Consider the following 21,236-nt stretch of genomic DNA (forward strand, 5'->3'; position numbering starts at 1 on the left):
CCATTATAAATCCATGAAAAGATCTAAGTTGAACTTCCATTTATGGCCTGTAGGCCTCATTGAACTGAGCTCATTTGAGTAAAAAAAAAAAGCATGTATGGATTATAACATCCTTGGATGAATCGGTGCTGTTTAACAAGGACTCTCTCCTCACCAGTGTCATGATCAAGAGCCTCAGTATATACACTGCTCAAAAAAATAAAGGGAACACTAAAATAACACACCCCAGATCTGAATGAATGAAATATTCTTATTAAATACTGTTTTCTTTACATAGTTGAATGTGAATGACCTCCCTACAACGCCTGGGCATGCTCCTGATAAGGTGGCGGATGGTCTCCTGAGGAATCTCCTCCCAGACCTGGACTAAAGCATCCGCCAACTCCCGGACAGTCTCTGGTGCAACGTGGCGTTGGTGGGTGGAGCGAGACATAATGTCCCAGATGTGCTTAATTGGATTCAGGTCTGGGGAACGGGCGGGCCAGTCCATAGCATCAATGCCTTCCTCTTGCAGTAACTGCTGACACATTCCAGCCACATGAGGTCTTGCATTAGGAGGAATCCAGGGCCAACCGCACCAGCATATGGCCTCACAAGGGGTCTGAGGGTCTCATCTCGGTACCTAATGGCAGTCAAGCTACCTCTGGCGAGGGCTGTGCGGACCCTCAAAGAAATGCCACCCCACACCATGACTAACCCACCGCCAAACCGGTCATGCTGGAGGATGTTGCAGGCAGCAGAACGTTCTCCACGGCGTCTCCAGACTGTCACGTGCTCAGTGTGAACCTGCTTTCATCTGTGAAGAGCACAGGGTGCCAGTGGCAAATTTGCCAATCTTAGTGTTCTCTGGCGAATGTCAAACGTCCTGCACGGTGTTGGGCTGTAAGCTGTGGACATCAGGCCCTCATACCACCCTCATGGAGTCTGTTTCTGACCATTTGAGCAGACACATGCACATTTGTGGCCTGCTGGAGGTCATTTTGCAGGGCTCTGGCAGTGCTCCTCCTGCTCCTCCTTGCACAAAGGTGGAGGTAGCGGTCCTGTTGCTGGGTTGTTGCCCTCCTACGGCCTCCTCCACGTCTCCTGATGTACTGGCCTGTCTCCTGGTACGCTGACAGACACAGCAAACCTTCTTGCCACAGCTCGCATTGATGTGCCATCCTGGATGAGCTGCACTGCCTGAGCCACTGAGTGACCAAAACATCAGCCAGGAAGCATAGGAACTGAGAAGTGGTCTGTGGTCACCACCTGCAGAACCACTCCTTTATTGGGGGTGTCTTGCTAATTGCCTATAATTTCCACCTGTTGTCTATTCCATTTGCACAACAGCATGTGGAATTTATTGTCAATCAGTGTTGCTTCCTAAGTGGACAGTTTGATTTCACAGAAGTGTGATTGACTTGGAGTTACATTGTGTTGTTTAAGTGTTCCCTCTTTTTTGAGCAGTGTAGTTTGGTCATTGTGCTGCCACAATGTGTGCGCAAGGCCTCAAAAGCATCATATACCAGAACTGCGAGAAAAGGTCTATATATTGAAACAATGTTGCGTTTATGAGAACACCAACAGGTGTGGAAGCCAAGTGCTAAAACACACATGCATGTGGGGGTCTGGCAGAGGAAGTGTGTCCATCTGAATGGGCATGTGCCTGAACTCCATTTTATACCCATTCATTTCTGATCGGTAACACCACAGATGTAAAAACTAATGTATTTTGTGTAGACAAAGTCATGGAACCTTAAGACAGAGAGAACTTGTAAATGGGTCCAATTTGACCGGAACACAGCAGGGTAGGTTAACCTTATGTTGCATTACCCGGATAATAGCACATATAGATTCTGACTAAACTACATACCTGCAGTGATAGTCATTAATGTTCATAATGTCAAGGAAATATTGGGTGCATTGCTCAATCTAATGTATAAAATGCTGCAAAACTCCAAAAACAAGCGCATATACTGCTGAATAAATATAAAAAGGTAAGAGTTTGTCAAAGTACCCCCCCCCCGGATTTCTTTGGCACCTGTGTAAATGATGTCCATGACAGATTTGTGAGTTACATGTGCGGATCTCAAATTATTGAGCCTAAAAGACCAAGATGGTTATAACATTTTATAAAGACCCATACAATTCAGAATTTATCATATTTTGTTGAAAAAATATTCTAAGAAACATGATTAAACACCTTTATGACTGAACAAAATTGACTAAACACAAGCTTACGTTTCCATCGAGAAAATAGATACCAAAAAGCCTCCTTTAATATAAAAAAATGGGGGAAGACCCTGGGTCTCACATGCTGAGGGGGCGTGATCAAGGATGCTGCTCTCAGAAATGAGCAGTCACCCTGTCAACTTCAAGAAGATCATCCAAGACCTAAAATGGACAAGAGGGATACTTTATTCAAATATCTCAACTCATAGTTATTTGCTCCAAGTTGATATGGACTATAGATTGGATTTCGTTGCATAGCTAGTTTTGTCAGAGAACGAGGCCAAAGGGACTAATGATACTCACTATATCAGAGGTGGTGCCAATCTTCTTGGCCAACTCACTACGCTCCATGGTGCTGAGGTACAGGTATTTGTTGAGTAGCTCTCCATCCAGAATGTTCCGCACCGCGTTCTGGAGCTGCCGCCGGTCAGCATGCAACATCCTGGTGGAACGAGATCCAAAAACTGGCATTAGTCTTTACCCAAAGTGTCAAATTTCTAAAAAGCCACTTAATGTTGCCTCAAAGCCTAAAAGGTATTTAAGTGTTGCCAATTTAAGATTTTATGGGGAAAATACTGATAACCCAACCAAATAAAGTTCAGTGACCTTGTGTGGCAAGTTACCTGAATGCCTTGGGGTTTAATCCTGCGTGGTGTGGCAGCATTGTGGTAAGAGCATTTTGCAACATCAGCAATCTGCGGTAGGTCTTCTCCTGCATGGGCAGCAGCAGCCCGAGGCCTCCATCTAGAGTTGCTGCAGGGAGGGAAGAGGATTAGTTACTGCTGAAGCGCCTGGAAATCCTCTTATTAGCTACTAACACCATGTTGATCCTTCTGAGAGCAACATACCAAGAGGAGAATTTGATCACATATACTGAAGGAAGATATCAGACAGCTCTTTATTCACATTCCCTACTTCTACCCTGTATCTGTCGATACAAATGACAAAGTCAAAGTTGTGTCCTACCAAACCATGTGATGTGCTTGTTGTCCCAGGCCAGGGTCTTTTTGGTGGCTGTGTCCTGTGCCCCTCGACAGGGCATCCTCCAGAAGGCGTTGACATGAGCTCCCACGTTAAAGTCTGCCCTCCTCAGCAGACGCATGCCTCCGAAACTCTCCTTAGCTTCAGCAGGGCGCAAAGTAACACTTCAGTGATCATGACATGGTGGAACTGCAGTTTTGTCATCACACATGACCTCTGTCTTTATTTGATATTCGGGTGTTTGTGGGATAAGCATTACAACATTTGTGGTTAACCTGAGTATTCAATATTCTCCATGTTTGTAGGATAAATATTACCAATGTTTACGTTATAACTCACCTTCAGGCAGATACATGTACACCGACAGATTCTGGTCTCGGTCCGACACTGAAACGTAGAGAAAACAGGTTTACTTTGAGAGGACTAGGCTCTAGCCTGGTACAGCGTTCTCCTGATTAGCTACCAAAGTTATAACCTTACCCAGGAATCCCAGCTGGTTGTTATCCACCATAAACTCTACGCTGTAGACCTCCAGAGGCTTGGCGTCCTGGGGAACCAAACGCCGAAACAAAACCATTAAGACAGGGCTCCCCAATTGCAATTTTGGAAGGTTGGGTGGCCAGAACATAAGTTGTACACTACAAATTGACCACTAGAATCCCAAACAGATATAGTATGATAATAACACAATCTGAAACCTTGATTACATTGGAATACGATCACATATGCCTCTCCATTTACATGTGGGAATACATTTCCCAAAATAAAACTGACCTCATTTCCTGGTGATTTTACAGTCTTATGTACAAGAACTACAATTATATACATACACACACTGAACAAAAATATAAACGCAACATGTAAAGTGTTGTTCCCATTTTTCAGGAGCTGAAATAAAAGACCCCAGAAATGTTCCATTCGCACAAAAAGCTTATTTCTCTCAAATTCTGTGTACAAATTTCTTTACATCCCTGTTAGTGAGCATTTATCCTTTTCCATAATCCAGCCACCTGACAGGTGTGGCATAACAAGAAGCTGATTAAACAGCATGATCATTGTGCTGGGGAAAAAAGGCCATGCTAAAATGTACAGTTGTGTCACAACGCCGCAGATGTCTCAAATTTTGAGGGAGCGTCCACCAGAGCTGTTGCCAGATAATTGTGTGTTCATTTCTCTACCATAAACTGCCTTCAATGTAATTTTAAAGAATTTGGCAGTACATCCAACCGGTCTCACAACCGCAGACCACGTGTAACCACACCAGCTCATGACCTCCACATCTGGAGGGGAGGGGGGGGGGGGGTGCTGAGGAATATTTCAGTCTTCAATAGAGCCCTTTTTTGTGGGGAAAAACTAAATGTTGATTGGGGAACACTGCATTAAGAGAAGAGACTCAAAACACTGACATGAAGATCGAACATGTACGACCCTGATCATTTAAACATCCCCTCCAGCACAGCACTGCTCTCTAGAAGATAAACTCAACACAAGACACCCTGGGATCCAACAGGGGAACACAGGGGGAAACAAACCCATAGTACTTTCTTTCATTCATGAACAGAAACACTCATCTGGGATGTACAGTTAAATCCATAAACAACAAACTAACATGGAACAAAACCCCTCAGGGAATGACAAATCAGAAGAGGCTAAATCACGTGTTACTTGAACACAGTACTTTGAAGTTGACGGTTTCCCTGCGTTACTACAAAAAGTAGTTCTGTAGCCTTGCCGTCTTACCCTGCTAATTAGCGACAACGTCTTACTCTCAGGCTGGTATCTGAGCAGAGAGATGCTCTTCATGACGTCAGCTGCCAGGATAAAGTTCTTGATGCTAAACATCTGGTGGATGTAGAGCTGGGTGTCGATGAAGGCCATGCCTGTCAGGTCGTTGTCCTTCAGACTCCACAGAAAGATCTAGACGGAGAGAGGGATAGACAGACACGGTGAGCACAACCAGGACTGTGTGTCAGGGATACAGGAGAGATGGCTGACATACTTATAATAAATGGCTAATTCAATAATATATTCAACTGCAACATGTTGGCCACACAATGAAAACAATGTAAATCGGAACAGAATTATATTGAGAGGTGGGTGGGAAAATGCATCTAGACTGAGACATCTGTAGTGGTATAATCAGAGGTGAGTCTGTCACCTTCTGTCCGATGGCAGAGACCAAGTATCCGCTGCAGTGACACAGAGCTGTGACCGGTCCCTTCTGCTCCTTCTCATACAGAACCTTGAATTTGTTCTTCGTCAGGGGCTGACCCGGTTCCGGGACCACCTCAATCACATCCAGGATCAGGATCTGGACACAACAGTAGAGAGAGAAATAAGTCCAAACTAAAATCAACATCATGATTTCAAAAGGCATCATCTGTCTGTCGGTCCTGAGTTTCCTGACCCAACTAGGAAAAACTCTGGACCCCTGCTCTAGACCATAACTTAGAGCATAGAACTTGGGCCTAAAAAAGGTATTCCTAGCTCTAGTCAGTAGTCACAGAAGTGTTGGTGACTCACCCGGCCCCTACAGGTGACCTCCTCCCCCTGCATGAGACAAGTCCCGGCAGCTACGTATCCCTTCAGCCCAGACACGGTCTCCTGACTCCTCAACGCCACAGTCTTCATACAAGTCACATGTTCCCACTCCTCCAGGTCAATCCTGACCAATATCACATAGGGGAGGGAGGTCAGAACAGACACCCAACTACTGTGGCGTAGATGCTTCAATATAAATATGCATCAGATCTATAATGAATATGCCTCATGTTAGAGGCTATGCTCCAGATAGCTGCAGTAGCTACAGTTGTTACCGTGTGTTAGGGATGGCCTCCCAGCTGACAGGAGATATGAGCTGAATGGAGAAATTCTCCTGCTGAGGAGGAATGTAGCGTTCGTCTGAGGAGAACACAGCACCAAGGAATTTGAATGGTGGAAGAATGAATGAAGGAACGGAGAAATAAACCAATGAGAACGTGAAGCGCACGTCATGGAGACAGACTAATGCATATACTGGTCCCACCTCTGTCTATGGTCTCAAACTCCTTCTCCTCTCCGGTCATTCTGGGGATGCGAGTGCAGGGGTCCTTCACGCTGGTGCACACTGCATACACCTTGGACTCTACATGGTAGGACACATAGTGAACCGTGCACCTCAGAGGAATCTTCCTGACAGGCCAGGGGGCGTCATACGACAGGTACGTGGGTAGAACACTGATCCTCAGCTCGCCCTGCTTGTTGAAGTAGAGGAAACCTTTAGGGCAGTTGATGTTGTGGAAGGGGGAGAAGGACTCGATTGGTCCGTCAATCGTCATGGGGTGGAGCCTCATCGCCCCCCGTGATGTCACCAGCATCCAGTGAGGGGAGGGGCCACAGATGAACACCTGACACACAAACCAGAAAACGACACATGAGAACACACAGAACTACAGTAGATATGAAGTATGCGTGCACAGCAGTACCTCTCCAAGATGTATCTTGCAGGGAACCTGAGAATCCACAAGTGTACCCCTTGTTACCCATGATGTACAGTGCTTTCGGAAAGTAAGAACATCAAATATCAAATTTCCATAAGTATTCAGAACCTCAGTACTTTGTTGAAGCACCTTTGGCAGAGATCACAGCCTAAAGTCTTCTTGGGTATGACGCTACAAGCTTGGCACACCTGTATTTTGGAAGTTTCTTCCATTCTTCTCTGCAGATCCTCTCAAGCGCTGTCAAGTTGGATGAGGAGCGTCCCTGCACAGCTATTTTCAGGTCTCCAGAAATGTTCGATCGGGTTCAAGTCAGGGCTCTGGCTGGGCCACTCAAGGACATTGAGACTTGTTCCGAAGCCACTCCTGTGTTGTCTTGGCTATGTGCTTAGGGTCATTGTCCTGTTGGAAGGTGAATCTTCACCCCAGTCTGAGGTCCTAAGTGCTCTGGACCAGGTTTTCATCAAGGATCTCTCTGTACTTTGCTCCGTTCATCTTCGCCAAGATCCTGACTAGTCTCCCAGTCCATGCCGCTGAAAAACATCTGGAAAGTTCTCCCATCTCCACAGAGGAACTCTGGAGCTCTGTCAGAGTGACCAACGGGTTCTTGTTCACCTCCCTGACCAAGGCTCTTCTCCCCCGATAGCTCAGTTTAGCTGGGCGGCCAGCTCTAGGAAGAGTCTTGGTGGTTCCAAACTCCTTCCATTTAAGAATGATGGAAGCCACTGTGTTCTTGGGGACCTTCAATGATGCAGAATTTTTTTGGTACCCTTCCTCAGATCTGTGCCTCGACACAATCCTGTCTTGGAGCTCTACGGACAATTCCTTCAACCTCATGGATTGGTTTTTGCTCTGACATGCACTGTCAACCTTATATAGACAGGTGGGTGCCTTACCAAATCATGTCCAACTGAATTTTCCACAGGTGAACTCCAATCAAGTTGTAGAAATGGAAACAGGATGCAGGGGAGCTCAATTTGAAATCTCATAGCAAGGGATCTGAATACTTACGTAAATAAGGCATCTGTTTTTAATTTTTTATACATTTGCAAACATTTCTAAAAACCTGTTTTTGCTTTATTATTAGGTAGTGTGTGTAGATTTATGAGGAAAACATTTAAATTTGATTCATTTCAGAATAAGGCTGTAACGCAACAAAATGTGGGAAAAGGGAAGGGGTCTGAATACTTTCCGAATGCACTGTGTGTATATATAGTCTTGTAGGAAAATAACCTCTTACCCCAGAGTAGCCTGAGATATCCTCAAAGTATCTGAACCTGGCCACGCGACCTTTGACCACCGTTGGCCCCTCCTCGCTGAGACCAGCCTGACCCTCCGCCTTCTTATCTTTCTTCACCTTCGACTTCTTCTCCCGGAAGTTGATGTTGTGGGGCATCTGAGACGAGACAGGAGAATAGTTAGAAGACATAAATCATCAGTGTTGAATGGGAGTTTTAGGACTTGTTTACCCAGACACAGATTAAGCCTAGTCCTAAAAGTTGTTGACTTGGCTTGTCCAATGGCCTTGCTCTTCTTACCTTCTTGAAGCGGACCTTCAGGTTGCTCTGAGCCTGCTGCTGGTCATATGGGAATGCTTCATAGATCAGAAGCTCCTGTTCAACATGGACCTGGGAAAGAAACAGAACATAGAGCCAGATATATCTAAAGCAATTTCCCAAAATTGAATCAATGAAGCACCACTGCTACACATTCTGGCGTTGTCATTCCACTTTAATACCGGTACTGAAAACTCACCAGCAGGTAGGGTCTGCAGTGGTTGTTGCCGAGCGACACCAGGGCCACCTCTTTGACCAATGGGATCTCTCCCTGTCGTGTCACTTCCTCCTTTTTCCCCTCCCCCTGGGCTGCTGATTGGCCGGCGGAGCTGTCAACCAACACTCTCTGGCCAACAGGGAAGTTCTTGACCAGGAACACCAGTCTCCAGTCAGGTAGCTGGTAGATCTAGAAAACAGGAGGAAGTTGTTTTACTAAAGCTCTACTGTGTAGAAAAAGTTCACCTGTCGGTTGTGGTGTCACTCATTACTATGGCCACTGAGTTCCTGTGAATTTCTGAGCATAAGACTAAAGTTCCCAGGTTTATATCCAACCTCTAAACAGCACCATAGTATAAATGTTGTCTTTTACCACAGTTAACATCTTACCAAATGTGTAAATTATGTAACCTAAATGATTACAATACAATGTGTATTGATACAGCTATTGTTAATATGATGCTGATAAACTAGACATCGATCCTGACCTCCATGACGCCGTTCTCGCGGACCATCATGCACCAGTGTGTAGGTTCAGCTCGTCCTGACCTCCCCTCGGAGCCCCCACCCAGGGCCCCAGAGGAGAGGCGGTAGCCGGGGTGGGACTCGTCTTTGGTGGGGGTGATGCCTGCTGGGTTACAGTCTCCATACAACATCTCCTCCTCATCATCCACTGTGTTACTAAATAGGAGAAACGGGAGAGAGGTTGACTGATAAACACTGAGGTGAGACAGTGCCTTCACTGACTACGAGACGCCCCCCCACATTAAAAAAAAAAAGTGTCCATGGGGAAAGTTGGTATTGCTCTCATTCTTCAGTTTAAAACAATATACTTTATTCAAAAACATCCTACCTGAGGTCCTATATGATTGCCTCTTACCTGAGGTCCTGTAGAATGGTCTCGGTCTCCGATTGGCTCTTGAACATGCTGTCTTGATCCTCAGTGTGACAGGTCTGCTTGTTCTCGGTGGTGAACATCCCGCTGACGTCACGAAACGCACACAGGGTGATCACACGGGGTTGCTGTAGGGGAGAGAGAGTCACCGGTCTGACAATCCGATTTTTTCACTCATTCATCCATCAGGTTGTGTTGTAATACTGCCTGGCTTAGTTGTGCAGGATATGACCGTGACTGGGCCAGGCTGTAGTGTAATGTGTTGTGTTACGTAGTGTCGTATCAGTGACTCACAGCAGCTATCTGTGGTTTCTGCAGGGCCAGGCGGTGGGTCTTGCCCATGTAGGAGTCGGTCTTCAGGACAAACATGGTGACCACTCCGTCTGCCGTCATGATGACCACATAGGGGTCCGCTACGGAGCACTGCACTATGGGAGAACCCAGGTCCACCGGGATGAAGTGCAGCTGGGTCACTGGAAGGAACATCAAATCAAAAGTATTTCCAAAGCCCCTTTAGCTGTCACAAAGTGCTTGACAGTCAGTGAAAGAGAGGATGAGTGACAGGTACAGTGAGAGACACAGAGGATCATTAATTATTTTCTCCTTTTATTGAAAGACGGACAGATCTCGCTACCTCCTTCCAGTAGCCGTATACCCATGGGGGAGACCTGGATGATGTATTTGTTGTCTCCGATGTTCCCAGCGAACACAGTGGGCCCCTGGGTGGCGAAACCACTGGTGTCCAGCTCCATGATCTCCTGGCCCGTCTGCAGGATCTAGAGAACCACACAGGAGGGGTTCCAGTTACCTTCAATAGACCTCAATCATTACCCTTAACTCAATCAACATTACAGACTCAATCTAAACATGCTGGAGCTCCGTAGGGGAGGAAAAAGCTCCCTGTCAGACTGCTGTGTAGAGCGGAGTGTGTCTAGGGGTGCAGTGTGTACTGTACTGTGTAGAGATGTGGTGGGAGGTGTGGGTGTACCATGGTGGAGTCCTCTCTGCTGAGAATCAGAAAGCCATGTTTTTTCTTATCGTCCTCCACTGGCGCAGGTACCGTCTTCTCCTCTTCTTCCTCCTCAGGGGTCTCACCTTCTCCCTCAGCTGCAGGGGGCTTGTCTTTCTCTTTGACTTTCTCCTTGACCTCATTGGAGATGACAGTCCACATGTCATGGCAACCTGGCAGCTCAAATGTAGTGACCACCTGGGGTCGGATGCTTCTCTGGGAGGGGCCAGGACAAAAACGATCATCAATTATCAATAACAGAACAATGACCCCTAGGAGTAAGTGACCACCTGGGGACTGATGCTCCTCTGGGAGGGCAAGGGGCTACACAAAACAGTCATCAATAACCACAGAACTATGGCCAGAGGGAACAACTGAATCATCCACTCAAAGCTGACACTGAAAATGTTTTGTTTTTTTCTTCAAAATGTTTTTTTTTTTAAATCAGTGCAGTAATTTGTAAGTCTTCACAATGTTCTTTCCATGAATGCATGTATAAGTGTGTCTGAGTGGTTTATAAGCTGCTCCATTATTCTCTGAGGCAGCAGCCCTGGTAAACCCAGAGTGGTTATTCTCTGTAGCACCGTCACTGAACCTGAGGTAGACAGGCCTCGCCACCACAGGTCTTAGAACAGTGCATCCACAAGCATACACTTGCACAGAAACACAAAAGACAGGCCGAGTAGAGTATTAACCAGGCCGAGTAGAGTACTAACCAGGCAGAGTAGAGTATTAACCAGGCCGGCCGAGTAGAGTATTAACCAGGCCGGCCGAGTAGAGTATTAACCAGGCCGGGCCGAGTAGAGTATTAACCAGGCCGAGCAGAGTAGAGTATTAACCAGGCCGGCCGAGTAGAGTATTAACCAGGCCGGCCGAGTAGAGTATTAACCAGGCCGGGCCGAGTAGAGTATTAACCAGGCCGAGCAGAGTAGAGTATTAACCTGGCCGGCCGAGTAGAGTATTAACCAGGACGGCCGAGTAGAGTATTAACCAGGCAGGGTAGAGTAATAACCAGGCCGGCCGAGTAGAGTATTAACCAGGCCGGCCGAGTAGAGTATTAACCAGGCCGGGTAGAGTATTAACCAGCCAAAGTAGAGTATTAACCAGGCCGAATAGAGTATTAACCAGGCCGAGTAGAGTATTAACCAGGCAGAGTAGAGTACTAACCAGGCCGAGTAGAGTATTAACCAGGCAGAGTAGAGTATTAACCAGGCTGAGTAGAGTATTTACCTGAAGCACAGATAGACCTCCGTTCTTCCCAAAGCCAGAACACACCACTATCTCCAGGTCAGGTTCTGGGTTGGTCTGGAACTGTGGACACAGAAATACCAGACACAGTGCTTAATGTGTTTTACTGTTTGCATAGCAACAGCTTGAGAAAATACCTTGGTGGTGGTATTAGATATTGATCAGCGCTTTCACAAATAGAACACAGCCATGATGGACCGGAAAGACTCTTAAAAAAGGTTAGAAACCTCTTTTGCGAAGGTGATCTGGAATGAAACTTAAAGTGTTTAAGTACCTCTTCAGAGAGGAAGGCTGGCTCCCCCATGGACGCACCAGCACAAGGTCCGATGTTCAGTATGCTGTCACACACCTGGAGGCAAACATACCAAAACCATATTGTAAAGACTACAATAACCAAGACTAGAGTATGAATAATTAAGTGATGAAGCTTCAACTGGGGTAACAAGGGGTCCTACCTCAAAGGAGTAGGTGGCCAACTGTGTGCCAGATGCCGCCTCGCTCCCGTACACCTCAATTTCATCCACCTCATCAGGCAGTTGGTTCTTACCAGCTGGATAGGGGACATGGGAGGAAACGCGTCGTTCATAAATATAAGAACATTATTATAGATGACCTTATCACCTTAGTTAGTTCCATACATACGGTGCCATCGGAAAGTATTCAGAGCCCTTGACTTGTTCCACATTTTGTTACGTTATAGCCTTATTCTAAAATTGATTAAATTAAAAAATAATCTTCAGTCTACACACAATACCCCAAAATGACAAAGCAAAAGCAGGGTAATAGAGATTTTAGCAAATGTATTAAAGCTAAAAAAAACAGAAATACCTTATTTACATAAGTATTCAGACCCTTTTCCATGAGACTCGAAATTGATCTCAGGTACATCCCGTTCCCATTGATCATCCTTGAGATGTTTCTACAACTTGGTGTCCACCTGTGGTAAATTCAATTGATTGGACATGATTTGGAAAGTCACACACCTGTCTATATAAGGTCCCACAGTTGGCAGTGCATGTCAGAGCAAAAACCAAGCCATGAGGTCAAAGGAATTGTCCGTAGAGCTCCGAGACAGGACTGTGTTGAGGCACAGATCTGGGGAAGGGTACCAAAAAAATGTAGGCAGCGTTGAATGTCCCCAAAAATACATTGGCCTCCATCACTCTTCAATGGAAGAAGTTTGCAACCACCAAGACTCTTCCTAGAGCTGGCCCCCCGGCCAAACTGACCAATCAGGGGAGAAAGGCCTTGGTCAGGGAGGTGACCAAGAACCCAATGGTCGCTCTAGAATTCCTCTGTGGTGATGGGAGAACTTTACAGAAGGACAACCATCTCTGTAGCACTCCACCAATCAGGCATTTATGGTAGAGAGGCCAGATGGAAGCCACTCCTCAATAAAAGACACATGACATCCTGCTTGGAGTTTGCCAAAAGGCACCTAAAGACTCTCAGAACATGAGAAATAAGATTATCTGGTCTGATGAAACCAAGATTGAATTCTTTGGCCTGAATGCCAAGCGTCACATCTGGAGGAAACCTGGCACCATCCCTACGGTGAAGCATGGTGGTGGCAGCATCATGCTGTAGGGATGTTTTTCAGTGGCAGGGACTGGGAGACTTGTCAGGATCAAGGCAAAGATGAACGGAGCAAAGTACAGCGAGATCCTTGATGAAAACCTGCTCCAGAGCACTCAGGACCTCAGACTGGGGCGAAAGTTCACCTTCCAACAGGACAATGACCCTAAGCACATAGCCAAGACAACACAGGAATGGCTTCGAGACAAGTCTTTGAATGTCCATTAGTGGTCCAGCCAGAGCCCGGACTTGAACCCGATCAAACATCTCTGTAGAGACATGAAAATCGCTGTGCAGTGACGCTCCCCATCTAACCTGACAGTGGTTGAGAGGATTTGCAGCGAAGAATGGGAGAAACTTCCCAAATACAGTGTGCCAAGCTGGTAGCGTCATACCCAAAGAAGACTGGAGGCTGTGATCACTGCTTCAACAAAATACTGAGTCTGAATACTTATGTAAATGTGATACTTCAGTTATTTATTTTTAATAAATTACCAAACATTTCTAAAAACCTATTTTTGCTTTGTCATTATGGGGCATTGTGTGTAGATTGATGAGGTAAAGATTCAATCCATTTTAAGAATAAGTCTGTAACCTATCAAAATGTGGAAAAATTCAAGGGGTGTGAATACTTACTAAAGGCACTGTATGTAAAGAAGGGTAATATGCAAGACAAAACCAAGACATTGTAATACACCAAATACCTGTCAACTTGGTAGAGGATTCACCCCTCTTCTTTTTACTAGGAGGTTCCTCCTGGAATTATCATCAAGGTCATTATGCATTTTGTATCAGAATACACACAGAGGAATGTCTATCAGCAATTCATTTAGCATTTCTATTTACAAAATGGACAATGGGCAGCAGGTAGCCTGGCGGTAAGGGCGTTGGGCCAGCAACAGAAGACGCTAGTTCGAATACCCGAGCCGACAAGGTGAAGAACCTGTTGATATGCTCTTGAGCAAGGCACTTAAACCTAATTTGCTCTAGGTGCGCTTTACTGTGGTTGACCCTGTAAAACACCACATTTCACTGCACCTATCTGCTGTATGTGACAATAAAACTTATTTTTTTTCAGGGGTGAACTATAACATGCGACATCATCACATATCATATTTCCACATCTGCTAGTCAAAAAACAGTCACAACACCAGTTGAAGTGCTGAAAATGTGTTTATAGGTGGAACACGAGCACAAAAGCTACTCAAGGACAACGACTGCTACTTGGTTTTGAAACCACGAAAGAATCCTCTTTTGACGACATCAACATTCATTTACAACTGGCCACATTTTGATGCTCAATCTGATCAATTACGCCTCAACTAATCTATGGAATCTTTACATTTCTGACAGAATCACACACAGCAATATGCCACAAGGACCAGACAGAGGAGAATATCAACATATGAACTCAAACCCAAACCAACTCACCTGCTTCTCCTCATCGGTCTCCTCTTCCTTCTCTTTGTCCTCCTCCACAGGTGGTTTCTCTGGATTCTCCTGGTACTTCTCTGTGTATTTCAGCAAGAGGCTGTTTCCCAGCCGGGAGCCCAGGAACAGATACCCAGGCTCCATGGTCATCATCTGGGGGGGACGAGGGACAGGGGTGAAGGGGAGGAGAACCTCTATGCTTCCACAGCTCCATGACCAGTTCTCTCTTGGCCAATGGCTGGCAGCAGACTGTGAATATCACTGCACTGCTTTCTTCAACACTAAGTGGATGTGTGGACACAACAGCGCTTCTTCGCCAAAAACTCTCTAATGCGCTCTCTTCCCCCTCGCCTCTCCCCTCCCTCTGTACATGAGTTTGCGCATAATGCAGTAAACTGTCAAGTAAGGGCTGCTGTCAGCACATATTATCTGTGTGTGTGTGTGTGTGTGTGTAATGCGTCTGGAACGGCATCTGTCCATAATACTTACACCGGTCCTCATAGTAAACTCACGCTGCGACACACCCCCACACACACACACTGTATGCTACTTACACAGGTGGTGAGAACGCTGGCAGCAGCCTTGTCTAAGTGGAAGGCCCGGACACTCCTCATGCCATCAGTGATCAGGGTCAACACATAGCTGAGGAGAGGGGACAGGCACACAGTCAAAGCATGACTCATGAATACAATGCCGTTCCAGCTGTAGTTATTTCTACTACGCCACACCGGTTGGAGGGCACAAAACATTGCTTTAACAAGGTCTAATTAAGCATTTACGGCAAATAAATACACACAGCTAATAAACCCCAACACAACTGTTCTGTGCTCTACTCACATCTCTCCTCCTTTCAGAGAGATGACCATCTTGTCAGAGCCGATGAAGGAGGACTGGGAACAATCTAGAGTTATCTTCACCTCCTCCTGTATACCTGAAACACCAACACACAGCCTTATTAGAAGACATAAAGGCTCATACATGCTTCCGACACGTTATGAAGCTTTAGACCTGCAGGTATATTGCAGCGTAGGCACGACTCCCAACACCATCATTAGGTTTGCTGACGACACAACCTTGGTAGGCCTTATCACCGTCAACGATTAGACAGCCTATAGGGAGGGCCGAACACGCCCCCATTCACATCGACGGGGCTGTAGTGGAGCCGGTGGAGAGCTTCAACTTCCTTGGTGTCCACATCACCAACAATCTATCACGGTCAATTCAACGCCTATTCCCCCTCAGGAGACTGAAAAGATTTGGCATGGTCCCTCAGATCCTCAAAAAGTTATACGGCTGCACCTTCGAGAGCATCCTGACCAGTTATATCACCGCCTGGTATGGCAACTACTCCAAAAGTAGTTAACAGGTTCTACCCCCAAGCCATAAGACTGCTGAACAATTAATCAAATGGCCACCTGGACTCTTTGCATTGACCCCCTATTAGCATTTAAAAAAAAAGTTTTTTAACACTGCTGCTACTCGCTGTTCATCATCTATGCATAGCCACTTTACCCCTACCTACATGTACATATTACCTCAATTACCTCAACTAACCTGTACCTCCGCACATTGACTCAGTACCGGTATCCCCTGTATATAGCCTCGTTATTATTATTTTGTATTACTTGTTTTTCCTTTTTTTTTTATATAACTTTATTCAGAAATTTTTTTTCTTAAGGGCTTGTAAGTAAGCATTTCACGGTAAGCATTTCACCTGTTGTATTCGGTGCACGTGACAAATAAAATTTGATTCGACCAAATTACTTTCCTAGGCAAGGTATACATTTCTTAGAAATATTAACTAGGCTGCTTTGCTTTCTATGTGGAGTGAGCTTGAGAACAATGTGTACCCCTGTCCTCAGTCAGTACATACGCAGGGGGAAGGCGGTGGTCCCTGTGGTCTGTGTGTTGAGTGACACGCCATATGGAGGAACACTCTGGTTGAGGTATAACAGGGAGTTGACAGCAAACACCACCACACCACCTAGAAACACAACAGGAATACATTCATATGATCTCTAAACTGATCACACAAGTCTCCATGTGTACCGCTGAACACACAGTATGAACCCAGTGAGCGAGGGATTACCAATGGGCTTGGGCACAGCCATGACCTGTGTGCAGTCAAAGGGCAGGTTGCTGAGGGACCAGATGACAGGATGAACCTTCTGCATGATGTTGAGAGAGATGGCTACGATACTGCAGGTGTCCTGTCTCACTGCTACACGCCTGGAGGAGGGGGACATGGTCAGACTAGAGTTACACGCCACAATATTACCAGTCATAAACGGGTCTGAAAAAGACATAGCTAAGTTCCAACAAGGGGCGGGATAAGTTCCTAGCCTTCTTCATGTTAAGTCGTCAGCAGGCTTTTGTTTCGGGGGGAGGACTCCTTAGACAGACGGAACAGAGGAGGATAGGTGCTGTTGTGGTGTACTAACCCAGGCCACGTCTGGTTGGGCTCATACAGGATGAGCAATGTGGGCTCATAATAACCGTGGAGAAACTTCATATCTACGATGTTCAGAAGCTTCTCATCCAACTCACGGACATCTATGATGTAGCTGGGAAGAAAGCTCGACTTGGGCCTGCATGTGTGGTAAAAGAAAAAACACGAGGCTGATGATAAATCGTCAAATCCAAAACCCATCAAAAAACGTATTACAACTCAAGTGTTTAGTTTATGTGATAATAAAAGTGATTTTATTTGATAATAGCCTACATGCATTGCTATAGGTATCCTAAATATCACTACAAGATGCTATGGATTGTAGGACTACCTGTAAAAAAAAAACTGTGGCAAATGTTACTGAAGGGACTATCCTAGCGAAATAAATCAAACGATGAAATTCAGTATGCCTACATACCCTTCCACTACTCCCTCCTGTTCGTCAGTAAGTGTGTCCTTTCTGAATGGCAGCACCACCAGCTGAGTTCCATACACCAGCATCACAGCACAGCGGTTCTCTGGGTCCACACGAACCATGGGGATGTGCAGGTTCTGGACAAACCCATCCTAGAGATAGAACAATTATGGATTAAGATACAACTTTGGATGTTTTTCAAGCACAGTTCATTTCCTCTTACCCTCAGCTCTGGCTCCTCAAAGAAGTGAAGCGAGAGAGTCTTCAGATCATGTGTTCCTGGATCATACTCCACCACTGACAGCTGGAGTAAACACAACCAGGACATTGTAAACAGCAGTCAGAGACATTTTATAGGCTAGACTGCTTGCACCTACTACATATAGCTACTGACACATGATCAATTGATATTGAAATAATAAAGTAGGCCAAAGTAACCTGGAATATGAAAGCTGTGAGTTTAGGATTAGTAAAACAATCAATTGAGACGTCTCAGGTACCTTAGCATCTTTGAAGCTAAGCAGGAGAGCGTCTCTGTTGGCTCCTACCAGCTGAACAGAGGCCATGGACATGACGTTACCGAACAAGGAGAAACAAGCCACCTGCTCCAACTTCTCCTTACGACTCTTGACATCTGCAGAGGACAAGGAAGAGATCAAGGAAGTGTCAAATAAGAAATCAGGTGTCGGATATGGTCTGAAATGTTGACACGTGCATGTCTAAGGAAGGCTGACAACATCATAATAATAGCATACAGTCAGTGGTTCACTAGTCATTCTAAACAGTCAGGTTGCACCCCAGAGTGTTGCAGCATAGTGGAACTGTTGCCCAGCCCATAGGTCTCGGATTTCCACCAGACTAGCTCTTCTCTCATCAGAATGTTGCTAAAGTGCAAGGCAGTTTTGGACATACCTGGTGATTTGTCTGTCTTTGAGGCATTCTGAAATATGAAGAGGAAAATGTGAACATCAACTGGATTTCAAGAATAAAAATATGCCCACGACAGGTAGTCACAATCTTTGTCATTGTACTTTTTAAATCAGTGATCGAGAAATGAAAGATGAACATAGCTAAAGGTTCCTTCACCTCCACATCGTGGATGATCCTGTAGACGTAAAGCTGAGACGTTCCAGCGACGACCAGGTTTCTCTCCACGTTGGAGATGAAGTTACAGTAGACAGAGAACTCGATGGCGGTGGGGTAGTGGGCTTGGCGGTATACGGCATACATCCTGCAAGCCCCTCAGCACCTTAACGTTACAGCAAGGATCAGTTATTAGCATATGCTCGATGTTTATCTGGACAAGCATTTATTAGAAGACACGTCTATGGGTATTGCACCAGTAACGTTACTACTTAGCATGCTATACTAAATAGCTACGTTGATACTTTAACGTTACACTGTGGATCAACATATTGGGTGTCAGGCTTGAATACAATCCAGGCAGGGATGATTGTTAGCAAACTGGTAGCATAGTGGTTTACAGGTCAATGAAGATGATTTTAGCTGGTTCGCTTGTTTACTTGCTTCGCCCCGCAACGAGACAAACAATGTATCGTTTCAGGAACGAAGCACGTCTTCTACTTGCTGTTACTTTATTTGGGAGAATACTAGCTACAGTATCTTTCCAATGAGTTAGGCATCTAGATATTTAGCTAAATAGTTGTTTTTAAATAACGTAGGTTAGCTAGGTAATTAGCATATCAGTGTGTCTTACTTGCTAATTAATGCTCCACTCGCGTCTGCTAGCTACCTTAGCTTCAAGGTGTTCCAGTATTTTATCACATAAACCTACCGATCATGAATAAGCTACGATAGTTTCCAGTTAGTCTTGCCTTTCACTTTTATTACAGCATAATTCATACGCTCCAATTGCTAAAAATAATAACTGGCTTTAGTTATTTTTCATTCAGTCATTTCCCAGACATCCATTCCACCAACGTGAGCAGCTAAACTGAATTCGGTAAGAACTAACGACCACACAACACTAGTTCCTATCTTTATAGAAACATGTGTGTACGGTTTTAAATCTCACCATGTGTGCATTGCAGTTGTGTACATAAATATGACAGGACACGTTTAATTGAACACAAATCTTCAATTACAGCCACATTTTTACAACAAAAAAAAAAGTAAATGTAAACACCATGTCTCAGAGGGAATACAATAAATATAAAACTAAGGCAACATGATAAGTAAAGTAACTGTTTGGCTTCGCCAGACATATTACCAGTTAAATGCATACATTTCACAAGTAACATTCCATGTCACACCACTGGAGGTCCGTTGTTAAACTGATTATAAACATCAAACTATACTGGAAACAATATGGTTCCAAACTATTACATTCATCTAATTCGCATGCATTACAATCGTATTATTGATATGGATAAGAATGAGTATTTGTAATCATTGTACAGTAGGAGGCTGCTATAGTGTTGTCTTAGAAATAAACAGTAGCGTCTTAAACACACAAGTTACAAAAATTTGATTAAGACGCATATTAAGTGCCAACACCAGCTGCTGTTCGGAGGATATAGTGGCATGGGTGTTCTTATGCATCCTGTTTCCATTGATCATCCTTGGAGATGTTTCTACAACTTGATTGGAGTCCACCTGTGGTAAATTCAATTGATCTGGAAAGACACACACACACACACACACACACACACACACACACACACACACACACACGTGTGTCTATATAAAAAGGCCCCACAATTGACAGTGTACACTACCGTTCAAAAGTTTGGGGTCACTTAGAAATGTCCTTGTTTTCCATGAAAACATACATGAAATGAGTTGCAAAATGAATAGGAAATGTAGTTGACAAGGTTATAAACAATGATTTTTAATTGAAATCGTGTCCTTCAAAGAATCCGGCATTTGCAGCAATTATAGCCTTGCAGACCTTTGGCATTCTAGTCGTCAATTTGTTAAGGTAATCTGAAGAGATTTCAACACATGCTTGCTGAAGCACCTCCCACAAATGAGATTGGCTTGACGGTCACTTCTTACGGTCAAGCTGCTCCCACAACAGCTCAATAGGGTTGAGATCCAGTGACTGTTCTGGCCACTGCATCATACACAGAATACCAGCTGACTGCTTCTTCCCTAAATAGTTCTTGCATAGTTTGGAGCTGTGCTTTAGGTCATTGTCCTGTTGGCGTTGCATGGCGTTGCAAAATGGAGTGATAGCCTTCCTTCTTCAAGATGCCTTTTACCCTGTACAAATCTCCCACTTTACCACCACCAAAGCACCCCCAGACCATAACATTGCCTGCACCATGCTTGACAGATGGCATCAATCACTCCTCCAAAATCTTTTCTGCGTCTCACAAATGTTCTTCTTCGTTCCTCTGTCCAGTGTCTGTTCTTTTGCCCGTCTTCATCTATTATTGGCCAGTCTGAGATATTGCTTTTTCTTTGCAACTCTGCCTAGAAGGCCAGCATCCCGGAGTCGCCTCTTCACTGTTGACGTTGAGACTGGTGTTTTGCAGGTACTATTCTGAAGCTGCTATTTGAGGACTTGAGAGGGGTCTTTCTCAAACTAGACACTAATGTACTTGTCGTCTTGCTCAGTAGTGCACCGGGGCATTCCACTCTTTCTATTCTGGTTAGAGCCAGTTTGAGCTATACTGTGAAGGGAGTAGTACACAGCTTTGTACGAGATCTTCCCTAGTCTTGGCAAATTCTCTCATGGAATAGCCTGACGAGTTTCAGAAAATTATTTGTTTCTGGCCATTTTGAGCCTGTAATCGAACCTACAAATGC

At 45.0% G+C, this 21,236-nt stretch overlaps 1 protein-coding gene across 2 annotated transcripts; it reads right to left on the reverse strand.

The window, feature by feature from the left end:
• Positions 1-2,096: 2,096 nt before the first annotated feature.
• Positions 2,097-19,451, reverse strand: LOC110496377 (cleavage and polyadenylation specificity factor subunit 1). 2 transcript variants are annotated; one of them, XM_021572244.3, is made up of 35 exons: positions 19,258-19,451; positions 18,549-18,711; positions 18,375-18,402; positions 17,963-18,096; positions 17,686-17,766; positions 17,466-17,614; positions 17,040-17,186; positions 16,688-16,827; positions 16,472-16,582; positions 15,436-15,529; positions 15,153-15,240; positions 14,599-14,751; positions 13,872-13,923; positions 12,048-12,142; positions 11,867-11,941; positions 11,575-11,655; positions 10,324-10,560; positions 9,970-10,111; positions 9,630-9,808; positions 9,321-9,463; positions 8,929-9,121; positions 8,424-8,630; positions 8,207-8,296; positions 7,909-8,064; positions 6,218-6,578; positions 6,009-6,093; positions 5,716-5,857; positions 5,351-5,503; positions 4,933-5,109; positions 3,673-3,739; positions 3,532-3,579; positions 3,178-3,333; positions 2,835-2,964; positions 2,515-2,653; positions 2,097-2,373 (listed from the first exon to the last, which is right to left on the reverse strand). In XM_021572244.3, exons 2-35 carry the CDS (start codon positions 18,690-18,692, stop codon positions 2,326-2,328), a joined length of 4,425 nt encoding a protein of 1,474 aa, XP_021427919.3. In that variant the 5' UTR covers positions 18,693-18,711; positions 19,258-19,451; the 3' UTR covers positions 2,097-2,325. The 2 variants fall into 2 exon arrangements, with proteins under 2 accessions (XP_021427919.3, XP_021427918.3); XM_021572243.3 differs by having other exon boundaries at positions 19,180-19,451.
• Positions 19,452-21,236: the final 1,785 nt, after the last annotated feature.

This window comes from Oncorhynchus mykiss, chromosome 18 (assembly GCF_057628025.1).
Source record: "Oncorhynchus mykiss isolate SJ-2025 chromosome 18, ASM5762802v1, whole genome shotgun sequence".
Taxonomy (NCBI): domain Eukaryota; kingdom Metazoa; phylum Chordata; class Actinopteri; order Salmoniformes; family Salmonidae; genus Oncorhynchus; species Oncorhynchus mykiss.

What these genes read in the sequence shown, in the direction of transcription:
- LOC110496377 (XM_021572244.3), bottom strand. Translation starts at nt 18,692, where the DNA reads ATGTATGCCGTATACCGCCAAGCCCACTACCCCACCGCCATCGAGTTC. An exon ending in GAGGTCTATCTGTGCTTCAG is followed by an intron (nt 10,561 to 11,574) that starts GTAAATACTCTA and finishes GGCCCCTCCCAG; the next exon opens with AGAAGCATCCGACCCCAGGT. An exon ending in ATATCTCAGGCTACTCTGGG is followed by an intron (nt 6,579 to 7,908) that starts GTAAGAGGTTAT and finishes TTTGTGTGTCAG; the next exon opens with GTGTTCATCTGTGGCCCCTC.